The sequence below is a fragment of the Haematobia irritans genome, chromosome 1 (assembly GCF_050003625.1).
Source record: "Haematobia irritans isolate KBUSLIRL chromosome 1, ASM5000362v1, whole genome shotgun sequence".
Classification (NCBI taxonomy): domain Eukaryota; kingdom Metazoa; phylum Arthropoda; class Insecta; order Diptera; family Muscidae; genus Haematobia; species Haematobia irritans.
In genome coordinates, this window is record NC_134397.1 from 43,848,997 (window position 1) to 43,866,200 (window position 17,204).

The 17,204-nt window shown below is 35.4% G+C and overlaps 1 protein-coding gene across 1 annotated transcript in view; it reads left to right on the forward strand.

Annotated features, from left to right (window-relative positions):
• LOC142224640 (maternal protein pumilio-like) overlaps window positions 1-17,204 on the forward strand; it is a 138,246-nt gene that overhangs the window by 8,762 nt on the left and 112,280 nt on the right. Inside the window, exons 2-3 of the mRNA XM_075294424.1 lie at window positions 8,428-10,664; window positions 16,285-16,989. Coding sequence (XP_075150539.1) covers window positions 10,422-10,664; window positions 16,285-16,989 — 948 coding nt within the window. The 5' untranslated portion in view covers window positions 8,428-10,421. The remainder of the gene's footprint in view (window positions 1-8,427; window positions 10,665-16,284; window positions 16,990-17,204) is intronic.

The window sequence follows — 17,204 nt, forward strand, 5'->3', positions numbered from 1 at the left end:
GTCTGAAATCTCACGTGATCTGTCAAATACTAATGCATGAAAATCCTAACCTCAAAAGAATCACCCTTTATATAAAATTCAAAGGGCCAGTTTCTCAATGTTGTTTTATTATTTATCGTGTCGATAAAACAGCTGATTCCATACAAAAATTTTACTAACCGGAGGTCTATCCTCCGGTTAAAATTAATCGGAGGATGAGAAACTGGCCAAAAGTATGTTTGTTTATTTGTATGTTCCGGGTAAGATCGGAAACGGCTGAAGCGATTCACTTGAAACTTTGAGAGATCGTAGGGGGCGCTCATGTGGTGAAAATAGGATAGCTCATTTTTTGGGCACATGGTCGCGAAGGGGGACCTCCCCTATGACCGACTTTTTGAAAATTGGACCAAAGTTGACGGATTTGCTTGAAATTTTCATTGAAGGTTGGGGCAGGCATCTATACAAAGATCCGCTCCTTTATTTTTCGATATTTGGTCGAGGAGGGGGGCCTCCCCCTGGCCCGACTTTTTGAAACTTGGAAACAAATTATCCGATTTGCTTCAAATTTTCAGGGAAGGTTGAAGGGGGCGTCTAGACAAAGAACGGCTACTTTATTTTGGTCGATATTTGGTCGGGAAGGGGGACCTCTCCTTTGCCCGATTTTTTTAAAGTACAGAGAGAAAACAAAACTAAAGTCCTCCGACTGAAATTGTACGGACAAATTGGTGAGGTTATGAAATTTATATCTGGTTCCGGATTTTTAAATATTTGGTCGGGGAACGATAACGCTTCTCCTTAAGTAAATACAGAGAAACAATTAAAGTTTTCCAATTTACTTGAAATTTACAGAGGACGTGGGGAGAGGTTAAAGATTTAATATTGGATACCTGATTTTGTGATATTTGGACGGGAAGAGGGTCCGCCCCTTGCCCTGTTTTTTTTAAATTGATAATTTGCTCGTCATTTCAAGATACGCTACAGCACTCTTCGATATTTGGTCAGGGAGGGGGGGGGGGGGGCTCCTCTAAAACTGCAAAAAACAAAATTTTTCAAGTTTTCTTCAAATTTACAAAGGCCGTGGGGGAAGGTTATGAAATCAATGTGGTGTACCTGTTGTTTGGGTAATTGGACGGGGAGGGAACCTTCTCCTTGCCCCACACTTGAAGGAAAGTTTGTAGATTTTTCAGGGAAGTTACAGGGTGCTATTCACTTCGGTGTTTGTGGGAAAAGTGACTTCCCTTTAAAAAATAGAGCAAAATTTAACCTTCTTCATTCTACTTGAAATTTACAGGGAACGTGGAAGGAGGTGATTAAATTAATACATTATTTTTAATTAGTACATGATTTTTCGATATCTGGTTAGGGAAGGGGAATAGTAAAATAAACTTTGTCGATTTACTTGGAATTTATAGGGACCGTTGGGTAGTTCGTGATTTTAATATAGGGTACGTGATTTTCCGATATCTGGTCGGAGTGGAGCGAAGGTGGGAAGAGGGTTGCCTTTTGTCCAATTTTTTTGAAAATTGAAAGTAGAGGGTTGTCCATAAATGGGAACTCGGCACATAATTTTATGATTTTCGCACAAGCTTCTGCCAGACCTTTTTAAGTAAAAAACTTAAATCTACATAAAATTGCGAGACTTTTATAAGTAAAAAACATAAATCTACATGAATTGATCGCGAAAGGCATGTTCATTCACAGGAAATGTAGAAGATTGTCCAACTACTTGAATACAGAATATAATTTGGTGGAAAGCGAACTCGTTCTCCACGACATTTGTCAGGGCGGGCCGTATTACATCTGCATATCCGCCGTATTTCTATCTATAAACGAAAAAACTGTCCGATTTGTTTGAAAGAATTCAAATCTCTTCGAATTTGTTTTCAGCACGATAGATATGGTTAACAAAGTTAACGCAAAATGTTCCTATAAATACGCTTCGGAAGGCGCAGTTTTATATAAAGACCAAATTGCAAGTGTTAAGTTATGATAAAAGATTCGGCTTTTCTTTTTCAAATAATAAAAAAATTGCTTCCTTAAAACAAAAGCAAAGTAACCGTGAACATGTTTCATTAAGATCCTGATTAGGAATACATGAAATGGTTGCTGCTTATTTGATCACAAGTGTATTTCAGATTTCTTGGAACTCTGCTCATCAACCTCCTCTATATATTTGGTCTTTTTCTCTCTCTCTCCCTATTTGATAGTTTTGTTCCCCGATATGATTACCTGTCCACACCATATTTATGAGACTAAAAATTTTTCTTTTCCATTGACATTGCATGTTGCCGCCGCCGTTCTATTCTAGCCAGCCAGGCTGCCTTCGTTGTCTTGTATGTATTATGGTTGTTGTTGTTCTTGACAGAGTACGGCTACTGCTGCGCTGACTTTTCTTTTTCGCGTTCTGTCACATATGATTCTGTTTTCCTTGTGTATTTATTATTAACCGTCAGTTTCTCTTATTGGCGTTGTCTTCATTTCTTATTTCGTTTTGTTTTTTATTTCCAATTTAATTCTCTCTTTTTTCCCATTGGATTATTTTGGATGTTTTTAGCTTGCGATTCTCTGGTATTTGCATTAATTTTGCAGTCTTTTATTGCTATCCTTCGTTTATTTTGTTGTTATATGAATGAGACGAATGCATACAGTTCGATAGCTTTGTTTTTGTTAATGTTTCAATTATCGTATAATGTTTGATGTTTTATTCAATTCCCTTTATGGAAGGGTGTTTTAGTTTATGTAATGTTCTATTGTTTCATTCACCGCCCATAACTAATTTAATTAAAATTAAAAAAAAAAAAAACGAAAATTATATACGTAGTTGGGGCCTTCATACGCATGATTGAATTAATTATGTGTAGCTTACTAGGGCTACAGCAATAAATTCAGTTTAGCACATATCCAGAATAAATGCGGGTTGACAATCGTTGACATCTGTAGTTGAACACCTCATGTTAATATAAAAGTTTTACTTTTTGAATCAGAACAGTTTATTTATTTTCATCATGTTTCATGTTTTGGGCCTAGAATGTTTTATTTCTATTGTTGGAAAAATAAACATGGAATCGGACAAGAGCGAAGTTCACCACTGTGCTATCACAATGGACTGAATAGGTTAAGCGAGTTTGAAATAAAGGGCTGCCACTATACCTAACCTAAACCATAGATTTATTTTTCGAAATTATTTCACGTCTATCTATTTTTCTTATAACCCTTATGTCTTCTTTTTTCTCTTCATCCACCCCATCCAGCACCAATTTAAAGCTTTTAAATCAATTAAAATATTTTTTTTAATATTACGCTTCTAACTTACTCTGTGAAATATATTTTGCACGTATGATTTGTTTATGACAAACTCTTGCAAGTTTTTACTGGCAAAAACTAGCAACTTCTCTATTTCTCAAATGCCACATTTGATCTATCTCTCGCTCTCTTTTGCTGGCTTTTTGGAGTAATTGGAGTGAATTCCTTTTTATAGCTGAGTTCAAACGGTGTTTCACATAGTCACAAGTACTTAGAGAAGCTTTGAAAAACTCAGCATCCAGAACTGAAACATTGTTTTGTGGTTATCCACTCCAGTAAATGCACACTTGTTGATTGTGACAGAATATATAATTATAATTTTATTAGGGATCTACACAGCGCGTTTAACAATTCTCAAGTGAAGTTTTTACATACATACAAGTTTCATCATTCTGACATTTCATTACATCTCATTATAAATATGGTTGCCACACTAACATCAATTGTAATAAATAACTGCTACTCTTATTACAAACATTTTGCTGATTGGTCGGAACTGGGGTCCATGACCACGGAGGGCCTAGAATGTTTTATTTCTATTGTTGGAAAAATAAACATGGAATCGGACAAGAGCGAAGTTCACCACTGTGCTATCACAATGGACTGAATAGGTTAAGCGAGTTTGAAATAAAGGGCTGCCACTATACCTAACCTAAACCATAGATTTATTTTTCGAAATTATTTCACGTCTATCTATTTTTCTTATAACCCTTATGTCTTCTTTTTTCTCTTCATCCACCCCATCCAGCACCAATTTAAAGCTTTTAAATCAATTAAAATATTTTTTTTAATATTACGCTTCTAACTTACTCTGTGAAATATATTTTGCAAGTATGATTTGTTTATGACAAAATCTTGCAAGTTTTTACTGGCAAAAACTAGCAACTTCTCTATTTCTCAAATGCCACATTTGATCTATCTCTCGCTCTCTTTTGCTGGCTTTTTGGAGTAATTGGAGTGAATTCCTTTTTATAGCCGAGTTCAAACGATGTTTCACATTGCGGTGAAGTACTTAGAGAAGTTTTGAAAAACTCAGCATCCAGAACTGAAACATTGTTTTGTGGTTATCCACTCCAGTAAATGCACACTTGTTGATTGTGACAGAATATATAATTATAATTTTATTAGTGATCTACACAGAGCGTTTAACAATTCTCAAGTGAAGTTTTTACATACATACAAGTTTCATCATACTGACATTTCATTACATCTCATTATAAATATGGTTGCCACACTAACATCAATTGTAATAAATAACTGCTTATTACAAACATTTTGCTGATTGGTCGAAACTGGGGTCCATGACCACGGAGGGCCATTGCTTAACGATGGCTCCCACATAAGGCGCACGGCGATGAATTCCTATTTATAAAAATTGCTTCAAATTGAAGCACTTCCCTTTAGAGCGACTTTAGTCGCATATTTAAAAAAAAGTCACACAAAAAGTCGCATTACGTCAGAAAGGTTGCAAAATGGGACTAAAGTCGCACAACGGTAACATGTACAGGACTAGTCCCTGGTGTGTGGACCTGTCCCAGTTCTGGTCCACACGTATGGAAGGACCGGTCACTTTAACAGGGGTTTGTCATTACACATTAGGACTGGAACAACTTAGTAGGACTACCCCATATGCATGTCCTCGTGAGCCAGTCTGGGACAAACTCTTAGAACTCTGTCTCATTTCAAGCATCGCACCAGAAAGGACAAGTTTTTTTGAATATGTTGAGCAATAGATAATTCTGATTGTTGTATTTTAGTAAAACATGTAGGTCAGAGAATGAAGCCAACACGTTTTTGTCGGCGGCGGCTGACACTACATTTTTGCCTCGGGCGGTTAAATTCTTGCTAAAATTGTTGTAACAACATGATTGATTGTGGGTGGAAAGTATAAATTTAGGCAAAAAATATAAAAATTATTAATTCAATTTTCTATAAATATTTTTGATTAATCGGCGACAAAATTGGATTCGAGATTTGTCGACATATTCGTCGGTATAATTCTCTGGTGTAGATACAACTAGATTTTAATATCATGAGGGTAATTAATAAATTTTATGAATATAAAAAAAATTGTGATAAACTGGAGCACTGGTAGTCCTGTGATAGGTCCATGTTGAACATGAGATAATTCTGATTGTTGTATTTTAGTAAAAGTGTAGATCCAATTAGATTTTAATATCAATGGCCTGTTCATGTATATCGAACGAAAGCTTTCTTTCGTATTCCAAACGAAAGAAAATTGATTTTTGTTCTTTTATTTCGAAAGGCAAGTCACTTCATATTTTGTTGTCGAGTACTAAACGAACATATACAATAAGCGTCAAGAAAAAAGTGAAAGCATTGTTAACATTTCAATGAATTCTCAGGCCAAAAATTTAAAAATACTCATTTTTATGCCCTGTTCCTCTATATCGAACGAAAACCAGCTCGAAAGAACGGCAGTCACTCGAATTCGAATAAATTTGGGTTTTTCTACTTTTTAAAATTCGATTCGTTTGTATGAGAATACATTGATTATTAAAAATGAGTATTTTTAAATGTTAGGCCTGAGAATTCATTCAAATGTTAACAATACTTTTACTTTTTTCTTGACACTTATTGTATATGTTCGTTTATTATGGCCTGTTCCTGTATATCGAACGAAAACTCATTCGAAAGAAAGGCAGTCACTCGAATTCGAAGGGATTTGGGTTTTTCTATTTTTAAAAGTTCGTTTCGTTTGTAGGAGAATACATTGATTATCCAAAATGAGTATTTTCAAATTTTTGGCCTGAGAATTCAGTCAAATGTTAACACTGTTTTTACTTTTTCCTGGCACTTATTGTATATGTTCGTTTATTACTCGACAACAAAATATGAAGTGACTTGCCTTTCGAAATAGAAGAATAAAAATCAATTTTCTTTCGTTTGTGATACGAAAGAAACCTTTCGTTCGATATACAGGAACAGGCCATTACTCGACAACAAAATATGAAGTGACTTGCCTTACGAAATAAAAGAACATAAATCAAATTTCTTTCGTTTGGAATACGAAAGAAAGCTTTCGTTCGATATACAGGAACAGGCCATTAATAATCAATGTATTCTCATACAATCGAATCGAACTTTCAAAAATAGAAAAAACCCAAATTCATTCGAATTCGAGTGACTGCCTTTCACTCGAACTGGTTTTCGTTCGATATACAGGAACAGGGCACAAGAGAGTATAGAAATCAATAAATTATATGAATATTAAAAAAAAAAAAAAAACAAAAAATAAGAAAAACATATATATGGCAGCTATATCAATCTGAACCGATTTCAACCAAATTTGGTGTGCATAGTTACAATGTTATTTCTACTCCCTGTGCAAAATTTCACGTAAGTCGGATTACAATTTTGATCTCTATGGCCATATGAGTGAAAATCGGGGGAAAGATATATATGGGAGCTATATATAAATCTGAACCGATCTCTGCATATCTACAATAGCAATTCTATTGCCTGTGCAAAATTTGAAGCAAATTAGGTCAAAACTCTGACTTCTGGGGCCATATAAGTGTATATCGGGTGAAAGATATATATGGGAGCTATATCTAAATCTGAAGCGATTTCAACCAAATTTGGCATGCAAAGCTACAATATTAATTCTACACCCTGTGCAAAATTTAAAGCAAATTAGGGCGAAACTATGGCTTTCGGGGGGCATATAAGTGCATATCGGGCGAAAGATATATATGGGAGCTATATATAAATCGGAACCGATTTCAACCAAATTTGGCATGCATAGCTTCAATATTAATTCTACACCCTGTGCAAAATTTAAAGCAAATTAGGGCGAAACTATGGCTTCTGGAGCCATAACATATAAGTCCACATCGGGGGAAAGGTATATATGGGAGCTATATTTAAATCTGAACCGATTTGAACCAAACTCAGCACACTTTACGACGCTGTCAATTGCACTCCTTGTGCAAAATTTAAAGAAAATCAGGTTGAAATTCTGGCTTCTGGGGCTATATTAGTAGATATCAGGCGAAAGATATATATGGGAGCTATATCTAAAACTGAACCGATTTCTTCCAAAATAGGGTTCTATTCTAAACAAAAATACATACTTGTGCCAAATTTGAAGTCGATTGGACTTAAATTGCGACCTAGACTTTGATTACAAAAATGTGTTCACAGACAGACGGACATGGTTATATCGACTCGGGGGCCGGCCCTGAGCAATATTGCCAAAGACACCATATGTCTATCCTGTCTCCTTCTGGATGTTGCAAACATATGCACTAACTTGTAATACCCTGTTTCACAGTGTGGCGCAGGGTATAAAAATAAAACAAAAATAAGCGAAAAGATTGTCATAATAAATCCCGATTAATTTAGAATATTATTCTGTTTAAATTAATATTATAATTAGTTATTAAGTTTTACTTTTTATCTTGGTTTCAAAATATTTTTGTAGTTTTATTGTAATTTATTTTAAATTAACCACCTGAGACTTTCAAAATAAATCAAATAAAATTAATAAATAAAAGTAAAATAAATAAATAAAACAAATAAAAACATTGGCATTTAGGTACATAAATCAAATTAATAAATTTGTTATTTTCGATTTAGTACACTATGCAATTAAGGCATCGCTATGACAGAATATTTGGGGAGAAATTAAGAGATTTCTGTAAGAGAATTATGATATTTTATATTGTTGTTAATAATATAGGTGGCCAAGTAGACTGAGAAAACAACCGTTGTGATGGATATTTGTTTTTGGATAACACATTCCTGTGGCAAACAAAAAAATCACAAAAACATTTTTTCCTTCACTTAGTGGTTGTCTGTCTCTCTTCTAAAATGTTAATAATTTCTAAAGGTACCAAAAAGGGACAAAATATTTATATTATTTAACAACCATGCACAAAGATATCAAGATTAAAAAAAGAACACAATCGCTTCAATTAATAACGCGTTGTAATCTATGGTAAAATGTGGCAAATTGTTTTTTTCTATAAATCTCTTAATGATATGGGAATATCGAAAATAAATACTTGGCTTTTATAAACAAAATTAATATTTGATGTATTAATAAAATTATTTATATAATTCTTAAATATTTATAACTAACTTTAATAATTTTTTCTTTTTCTCTCTCTCTCTTTACAGTGTAAAAATTTGTGTATAAAATATTTCTTAGTTATTTGGTATTATTAATTATTATAAACAACAGCAACAATAAACATTGGAAGTGATCACCATATTCACAAACACACATAAATGCACTTTCACACATGCCATTTTTTATGTAAATTGGAAATGCGAATGAAATATATCCTATAATCAATTGAATCAAATGCTCTTGGGTTTATCATCATACTTGTAAGAGTTGAAGAAGAAGAGGAAGAATCATCCATACAACTCCATAGAAGAATACCCAGTAGAAAAGGAAAATCCAGCAAACTAAATAGACCATTAAGAAAACAGAAGTTGGTTTTATAATAACAAAAAAAGAAAGAGCATATATTGTAAATTGTACATCATATTAAAAACCCAAATTTCATTTGCGACAAGGCTCGACTAAGCAAAACATTGCCCAAGGAAAGCAAACTATCACCGGAGAAGACAGAAGAAGTTTGACAAACATTGCGACATTGAAGTCATCTTGCTGTTGCATCGTTACTCCTTGGAGATATCCGACATATTTGTCCTATATACCAAGCCAGCCACAATTCATCTTTGACCATAATTTGGAGATTATTGATTTTAATATCATCGTCGTAGCCATTATTGTGTTCACAACTTGTCGCCCTGTAATTTATTTGTGTATAGAAAACAAACGCAGTTTTAATTGAAATATTTTTTAAGTGTACAGTGTACAACAACAACAGCTATTCAGCCAGATAAAATTCAAAACCAAAAAAGCTTAACCACAACGATTTAGACCATCAAAATTCTCACTGGAAAATTTTTGTGAATCTTTGAAAAACTCAAAACGTCGTCCTCGTCGTCCTCGTCGTCGTCGTCGTGTAAAAATTTTTTAAATTTAATTGTTTCGTAGTCGTGTACGCATCGTAAAATCGTCCTTACAGTTTTTCGCGTCGTCTTTATTTCGGTCTTGAAAGTGAAGTGAACAGTAAAGCTTAGAAAATCTGAAAATAATCGAAAGCTTAGAGGAAGAACCCCATAAATCCTCTCATATCCTTTGTCTTGTGTACATTTGTGTAAAGTCGAATCTTAAGAGTAAAATTTTGTAAACTTTCCATGCTCGGGCTTCTCCAAATAGCAAAAAACCTGAGTGTGTGGTGTGTATAAAGAATATCCAGATCGTATCGGTCAGAAACCAACTATTGTATTATAGCATCCCAGAAGCATCTATAAATATTAAATAATAACAACAACAACAATAAAGGCTGACTAAATAAAACCCTCAAGAGCAAACATAAAGGAACTGGCTAAAGAATATCTGAATTTTGTAAGATACCTCCTAACAAAAATCTCTCATTGCCGATTATTATTGCACAGTTGTGATTTGTGCTTAAGCGAGAGCTGTATCCTTGCCGTTTGTGGTAAAAGGATACCATTTACAATTGAATTTCATTTCCCCAACGGTTAAAAAGAACGGCCTCAAAATAGAGCTGCTATCGACTCCGTCTATTTCCTTTGCCCCCATTGAGCCCACGGTGTCATCATCCGGTCATTATAATACACCGCCATCCTATTATCATCAGCCGACATCGGCTAGTGCATCTTCGACGGGATCATCAGTTGCAGCGGTGGCGGCGGCAACGTCATATTCAACAGCAACAGCTGTTACAACGGCAGCGGCGGCAGCAGCAGCAGCAGCCAATAACAACGGCAATCTGCAGCATCAACAGCGACATTCATTTCAAAATTTCCTATTGACTTCTTCATCACCTTTAACATCTTCATCGTCGCCGTTGTCATCGAATTTGAATCAATCTCAACAGCAACAGCAGCAAGCAGCAAATTTTATACAGCAACAACAAGAGCAGCAGCAGCAGCAACAACAGCAATTGCATTATCAACAGCAATCACAGCAATATCATCAGCAGCAGCAGCAACAACATCAGCAACAACAACAGCAACAACACCATCAACAACAACAACAGCAGCAACAACAACAACAACAGCTAACACACATGAAGTTATTGGGCAGTAATGATGATAGACGCGGCATTGATCAATCCTTACCGCGTAATAATGACGATGTCGCTGCTGCCGCCGCTGTAGGCTATGTATTTCCACGTCCTTCACCAGGTGGTATGGCACCCGGTATGGGCTCTGCTACTGGGAATATTCATGATGCCGCTGCTGCCGAATATGCAGCTCAATTTGCCCAGAAACAAGCACGTTGGGCTTGTGGCGACGAGCATACCATTGATGTAAGTATAGATATCGAAGTCGAGTACATTTGTGCTCACCATCAATCTAAAATATAGGATAGAAATTTGGTATATAGTGGAGCCCCTCAAACCTGGACACTCTGAAAAGCGAATACATTTTGTGAGACGTTTGTTATATTATCACACTAAAATTAACCTGTCATAAATAGACAACTTCTAAATGTGGATAAAAGTTTGAGCACGGTAGGATTCCGTTCCTGAGAGGTTTCGCTGTATTTCATTCAAATTAGAGACTCCCAAGTGGATTTTTTGACATTTTCGAAATGTCTTTTAATTGACTTTAAGTTCGATCAATCCAGTAATCATGACGTTCACGATTGACTAATCATTTTTATTTTTTGAAACGACTAAAAGAACTTTAGTGTTACTCATAATCGATTTTTAATAAAGGGTAAAATCGAGTTCTCGTCATTTAAATAAACGAATCAAATTTTTTTAATATATCCGAATCGAATGAAATTTGGCTCTGGAAATTAAACATGGGGAGCGGCTATATTAAATGAAGGACCGATATCGACCAATATTTGCTTGGTTAGGTTAGTTTAAGTATAGTGGCAGTCAGATATTCCAGGATCATGTAGACTTTTCAGTCCATTGTGATACCACAGTGGTGAACTTCTCTTTTATCACTGAGTCCTGCCAAATTCCATGTTTAGCTAAATGACAAGGGACCTTCGAATCCGAACGGCATTTCACATTACGATCAAAGCACTCAGATAAACTTTGAAACACTTAGAAATGTCATCAGCGTTACTGAGACGGGATAAACCAATGCTGAAATATTTTTTGTTGGTCAGTCCAAACTGGGAATGCATGGATATGAAATTTGCTCCTCCAGGAGGCTCCAGAAGTCAAATCGGGGTGGGTTTATATGGGGGCTATTTATATAGAGCGATATTGGCGAATTTTTTCATAGTTATTAGAAAAAAACATACCACATTTCAACCGGTTCCATGAACTTTGTGCCTCCAGCAGGCTTCAGAAGCAACATCTGGGTATTGGTTTTTATAGTGCGGCTATATATAAATATGGACCGATATGGCCCAACTTTTGCATGATTATTGGAGGCTTATACTGACATCACTTATCAACTTTCAACAGGATGGTATGAAATTTGATCCTCCAGGAGTATCCAGGAGTCGAATCTGGGTATCAGTTTATATGGGGTCTACACCTTCCGATATTGTCCATTTTCATTACCATCCGACCTACATTAATACAAGCTACTCGTGCCAAGTTTCAAGTTGATAACTTGTTTCGTTGGGAAGCTAGTGTGATTTCACCAGTGTGACATCACCTATCAACTTTCAACAGGATGGTATGAAATTTGATCCTCCAGGAGTCGAATCTGGGTATCAGTTTATATGCACACAAAAAAAATTTTCTTAATTCAATTCACGAAATTAATTGATCCAATTAATTTTTAATTAAAATGTCTTCAATCACAGAAATGATAGTATCAATTAAAAAATTAATTGAAGGTCAATTAAAAAGTTAATTGATCCAATTAAAAAATTTGTTGAATCAATTAAATTTTTAATTGAATATTTTTTAAAACTCAATTAAAATTTTAATTGGAAAAATGTTCGTGAAATTTTTTTGTGTGTGGGGTCTATACCTTAAAGTGTTCCGATATTGTCCATTTTCATTACCATCCGACCTACATTAATACAAACTACTCGCGTCGATAACTTGTTTCGTTGGAAGCTAGTGTGATTTCACCAGACGGACGGACATCGCTAAATCGATATAGAATTATTTTATGGGTTCTGAGACCACTATTTCGATGCGTTGCAATGGGAATGGTAAAGTTTTTCCCTTCCGTTTCCTCTAAGTTGGGGAGTATCGGGAGGGTATAAGAATTCATGATACCACCACTACCAACCTATTGAATTAGAGGAATTGGCCAAATTGTCCAAGAGATGTTTACGCCTAATGACTAGTACTTCTTAGTTCGCTTCTGCGAAAAACGAATATCAGTATTTATCACAGATAATGGGGTCCCAATTTCAGGGTTCTAAACTTTTTTGCCTGCCTATTTCCCGTGCAAAATTTTAAGAGCTTAATCGGTATATGTTCGAAAAAACTCAAAACAAAGATTTTGCAGTTATTTGACACAAACGCTTTTTATATGGAGTATAAGCGTTTTTCGTGCCAAATCGTAATCTTAGTAATAGGCTTAATGGAGATACATGAATACGACGCTAAGACTGCAAAAGTAGAATGATAGAAATTTCTATAGTTAACCAACCGCTAAGCGGAATTTCTGGTTGATTTTTTTTTTAAAACCGATTCTGTTTTATAAATGTAAAATGTACTAAAAATAGAGTTTTATAGAGCCTAGATGCCATATTTTAAAACCGTATGCCCCATTTATGTATATCTTAGTACTAGGCATATTGAAGGAACATGAATACGGCCCTAAGACTGCAATAAAAAAAAGAATGCCAGAAATATCTATACCCAGCAAAAATAGCGTCGCAAAAAAGTAGTGAAAATGTTTTTTGTGTCCAGAAGTGGTGCAAAATTGACGCAGAAGCGATGAATTTAATAACCGTCATCACTTCTTAAGGTGTGGTCCGAATTCAATGTTTTGGATGTGAATTATAAAATTGTGTCATATTTTGCCAAATAAATTATTTTTATAATTTTTTATGATTTTTAATTCATTCTAACGCTTGTCTAAAAAGTTTGACCTCAAGTATTTTCAAAAACTTGCAATCTTTTTGGAATAGATTTAGAATTTTTTTCGACAAAAGTTAAATAATTTGTACCATTTTAGTAATTCTTCCTCTCTTTTTAATCTATTTGAAACAAAATAATTTAAAATTTCTTATTAAAAATATGAACAAAGTGTGTTTTAAACCAGTAAGGAAAGTCTAAAGTCGGGCGGGGCCGACTATATTATACCCTGCACCACTTTGTAGATCTAAATTTTGGATACCATATCACATCCGTCAAATGTGTTGGGGCTATATATAAAGGTTTGTCCCAAATACATACATTTAAATATCACTCGATCTGGACAGAATTTGATAGACTTCTACAAAATCTATAGACTCAAAATTTAAGTCGGCTAATGCACTAGGGTGGAACACAATGTTAGTAAAAAAATATGGGAAACATTTAAATCTGGAGCAATTTTAAGAAAACTTCGCAAAAGTTTATTTATGATTTATCGCTCGATATATATGCATTAGAAGTTAAGGAAAAATAGAGTCATTTTTACAACTTTTCGACTAAACAGTGGCGATTTTACATGGAAAATGTTGGTATTTTGACCATTTTTGTCGAAATCAGAAAAACATATATATGGGAGCTATATCTAAATCTGAACCGATTTCAACCAAATTTGGCACGCATAGCAACAATGCTAATTCAACCCCTTGTGCAAAATTTCAACTAAATCGGAGTTAAAAATTGGCCTCTATGGTCATATGAGTGTAAATCAGGCGAAAGCTATATATGGGAGCTATATCTAAATCTGAACCGATTTCAACCAAATTTGGCACGCATAGCTACAATGCTAATTCTACTCCCTGTGCAAAATTTCAACTAAATCGGAGCAAAAAATTGGCCTCTGTGGTCATATGAGTGTAAATCAGGCGAAAGCTATATATGGGAGCTATATCTAAATCTGAACAATAAAAAAAAGAATGCCAGAAATATCTATACCCAGCAAAAATAGCGTCGCAAAAAAGTAGTGAAAATGTTTTTTGTGTCCAGAAGTGGTGCAAAATTGACGCAGAAGCGATGAATTTAATAACCGTCATCACTTCTTAAGGTGTGGTCCGAATTCAATGTTTTGGATGTGAATTATAAAATTGTGTCATATTTTGCCAAATAAATTATTTTTATAATTTTTTATGATTTTTAATTCATTCTAACGCTTGTCTAAAAAGTTTGACCTCAAGTATTTTCAAAAACTTGCAATCTTTTTGGAATAGATTTAGAATTTTTTTCGACAAAAGTTAAATAATTTGTACCATTTTAGTAATTCTTCCTCTCTTTTTAATCTATTTGAAACAAAATAATTTAAAATTTCTTATTAAAAATATGAACAAAGTGTGTTTTAAACCAGTAAGGAAAGTCTAAAGTCGGGCGGGGCCGACTATATTATACCCTGCACCACTTTGTAGATCTAAATTTTGGATACCATATCACATCCGTCAAATGTGTTGGGGCTATATATAAAGGTTTGTCCCAAATACATACATTTAAATATCACTCGATCTGGACAGAATTTGATAGACTTCTACAAAATCTATAGACTAAAAATTTAAGTCGGCTAATGCACTAGGGTGGAACACAATGTTAGTAAAAAAATATGGGAAACATTTAAATCTGGAGAAATTTTAAGAAAACTTCGCAAAAGTTTATTTATGATTTATCGCTCGATATATATGCATTAGAAGTTAAGGAAAAATAGAGTCATTTTTACAACTTTTCGACTAAACAGTGGCGATTTTACATGGAAAATGTTGGTATTTTGACCATTTTTGTCGAAATCAGAAAAACATATATATGGGAGCTATATCTAAATCTGAACCGATTTCAACCAAATTTGGCACGCATAGCAACAATGCTAATTCAACCCCTTGTGCAAAATTTCAACTAAATCGGAGTTAAAAATTGGCCTCTATGGTCATATGAGTGTAAATCGGGCGAAAGCTATATATGGGAGCTATATCTAAATCTGAACCGATTTCAACCAAATTTGGCACGCATAGCTACAATGCTAATTCTACTCCCTGTGCAAAATTTCAACTAAATCGGAGCAAAAAATTGGCCTCTGTGGTCATATGAGTGTAAATCAGGCGAAAGCTATATATGGGAGCTATATCTAAATCTGAACCGATTTCAACCAAATTTGACACGCATAGCTACAATGCTAATTCTACTCCCTGTGCAAAATTTCAATTAAATCGGAGCAAAAAATTGGCCTCTGTGGGCAAATGAGTGTAAATCGGGCGAAAGCTATATATGGGAGCTATATCTAAATCTGAACCGATTTGGCTGATATTTTGCAAGTTTTTCGAGACTCATAAAATATTCGGATGTACGGAATTTGAGGAAGATCGGTTGATATACACGCCAATTATGACCAGATCGGTGAAAAATATATATGGCAGCTATATCTAAATCTGAACCGATTTTTTCCAAAATCAATAGGGATCGCCTTTGAGCTGAAACAGGACCCTATACCAAATTTTAGGACGATCGGACTAAAACTGCGAGCTGTACTTTGCACACAAAAATACATCAACAGACAGACAGACGGACAGACAGACAGACGGACATCGCTAAATCGACTCAGAATTTAATTCTAAGACGATCGGTATACTAAACGATGGGTCTCCGACTTTTCCTTCTTGGCGTTACATACAAATGCACAAACTTATTATACCCTGTACCACAGTAGTGGTGAAGGGTATAAAAATATTATCAAAAGAACTTCCTGTATAGTTAAGAATATCTTTGGGAGGACATTTTTGGAAGGGCTTTTAAAGTTGTGCAACTCAATGGATAATTTTAGTATTCGGATTTTTATAACAACCCCACTCATATTAAAATTTATGTTTCTTCTTCTCCTTTTCAGAACCCCGACAAATGGAAATACAATCCTCCAATGAATCCAGCCAATGCCGCTCCCGGTGCTCCACCAGGTGGTGGTCCCGGAACTATTGGCCCCATAGGCATGGGAGCTGGTATAGGTAGCATGGGCACTAATGGAGGTCTCCATCCCTCTATGGGTGGTCCCTCAATGGGTGGCCCCCAACAGCATGGTCCACCACATCCATCACAAATGCAATCACATCAATTCAATTCGAAGGGTGGTCCCCAACAGCACGGCCCGCCACATCCAGCACAAATGCAATCACATCAATTTAATTCAAATGGCGGTCCCCAACAGCATGGACCACCACATCCCTCACAAATGCAATCACATCAATTCAATTCAAATCTACTAAATCATGCCATGAATAATCCTGCGGTAGCTGCTGCCGCTGCAGCAGCCATAGCAGCTGGTATGCCTCACATGCAATTGCCACCAAATATGCAAGCGGCCGCTACTGGTAATATGTACGATCATCATCCCGGTGTACATCCTGGAGTGGGTATGAATGGTGTGGGTGTACCCAAACCACCGCCACCAGGACAACCGGGTCCCGGAGAATTGGTTTATTTGGGAGGACAACCTCATGCGGCTGCTGCCGCTGCCGCAATGGGCATGATGCCACAGAATCAATATATGAATAATCAAGCTGCCGCAGCAGCTGCCGCTTCAAGAAATGCAGCAGCGGTAAGTGTTAGATTTAAGTAAATCTATATCACATAAGAACACATAATCCAAGGAATTTTCGATGAAGAAGAATGTTTGACGTGCATCATTAGGGGATGGGAAATTATTACTGAAAAAAACAAAATACTGATTGCATTCAATAAAGGAAGCTTTTAGTTTCACTTTTGGATGACCAAAATAGTTTTTGAAGGAACTGTACAATCTCTCCTATCTTA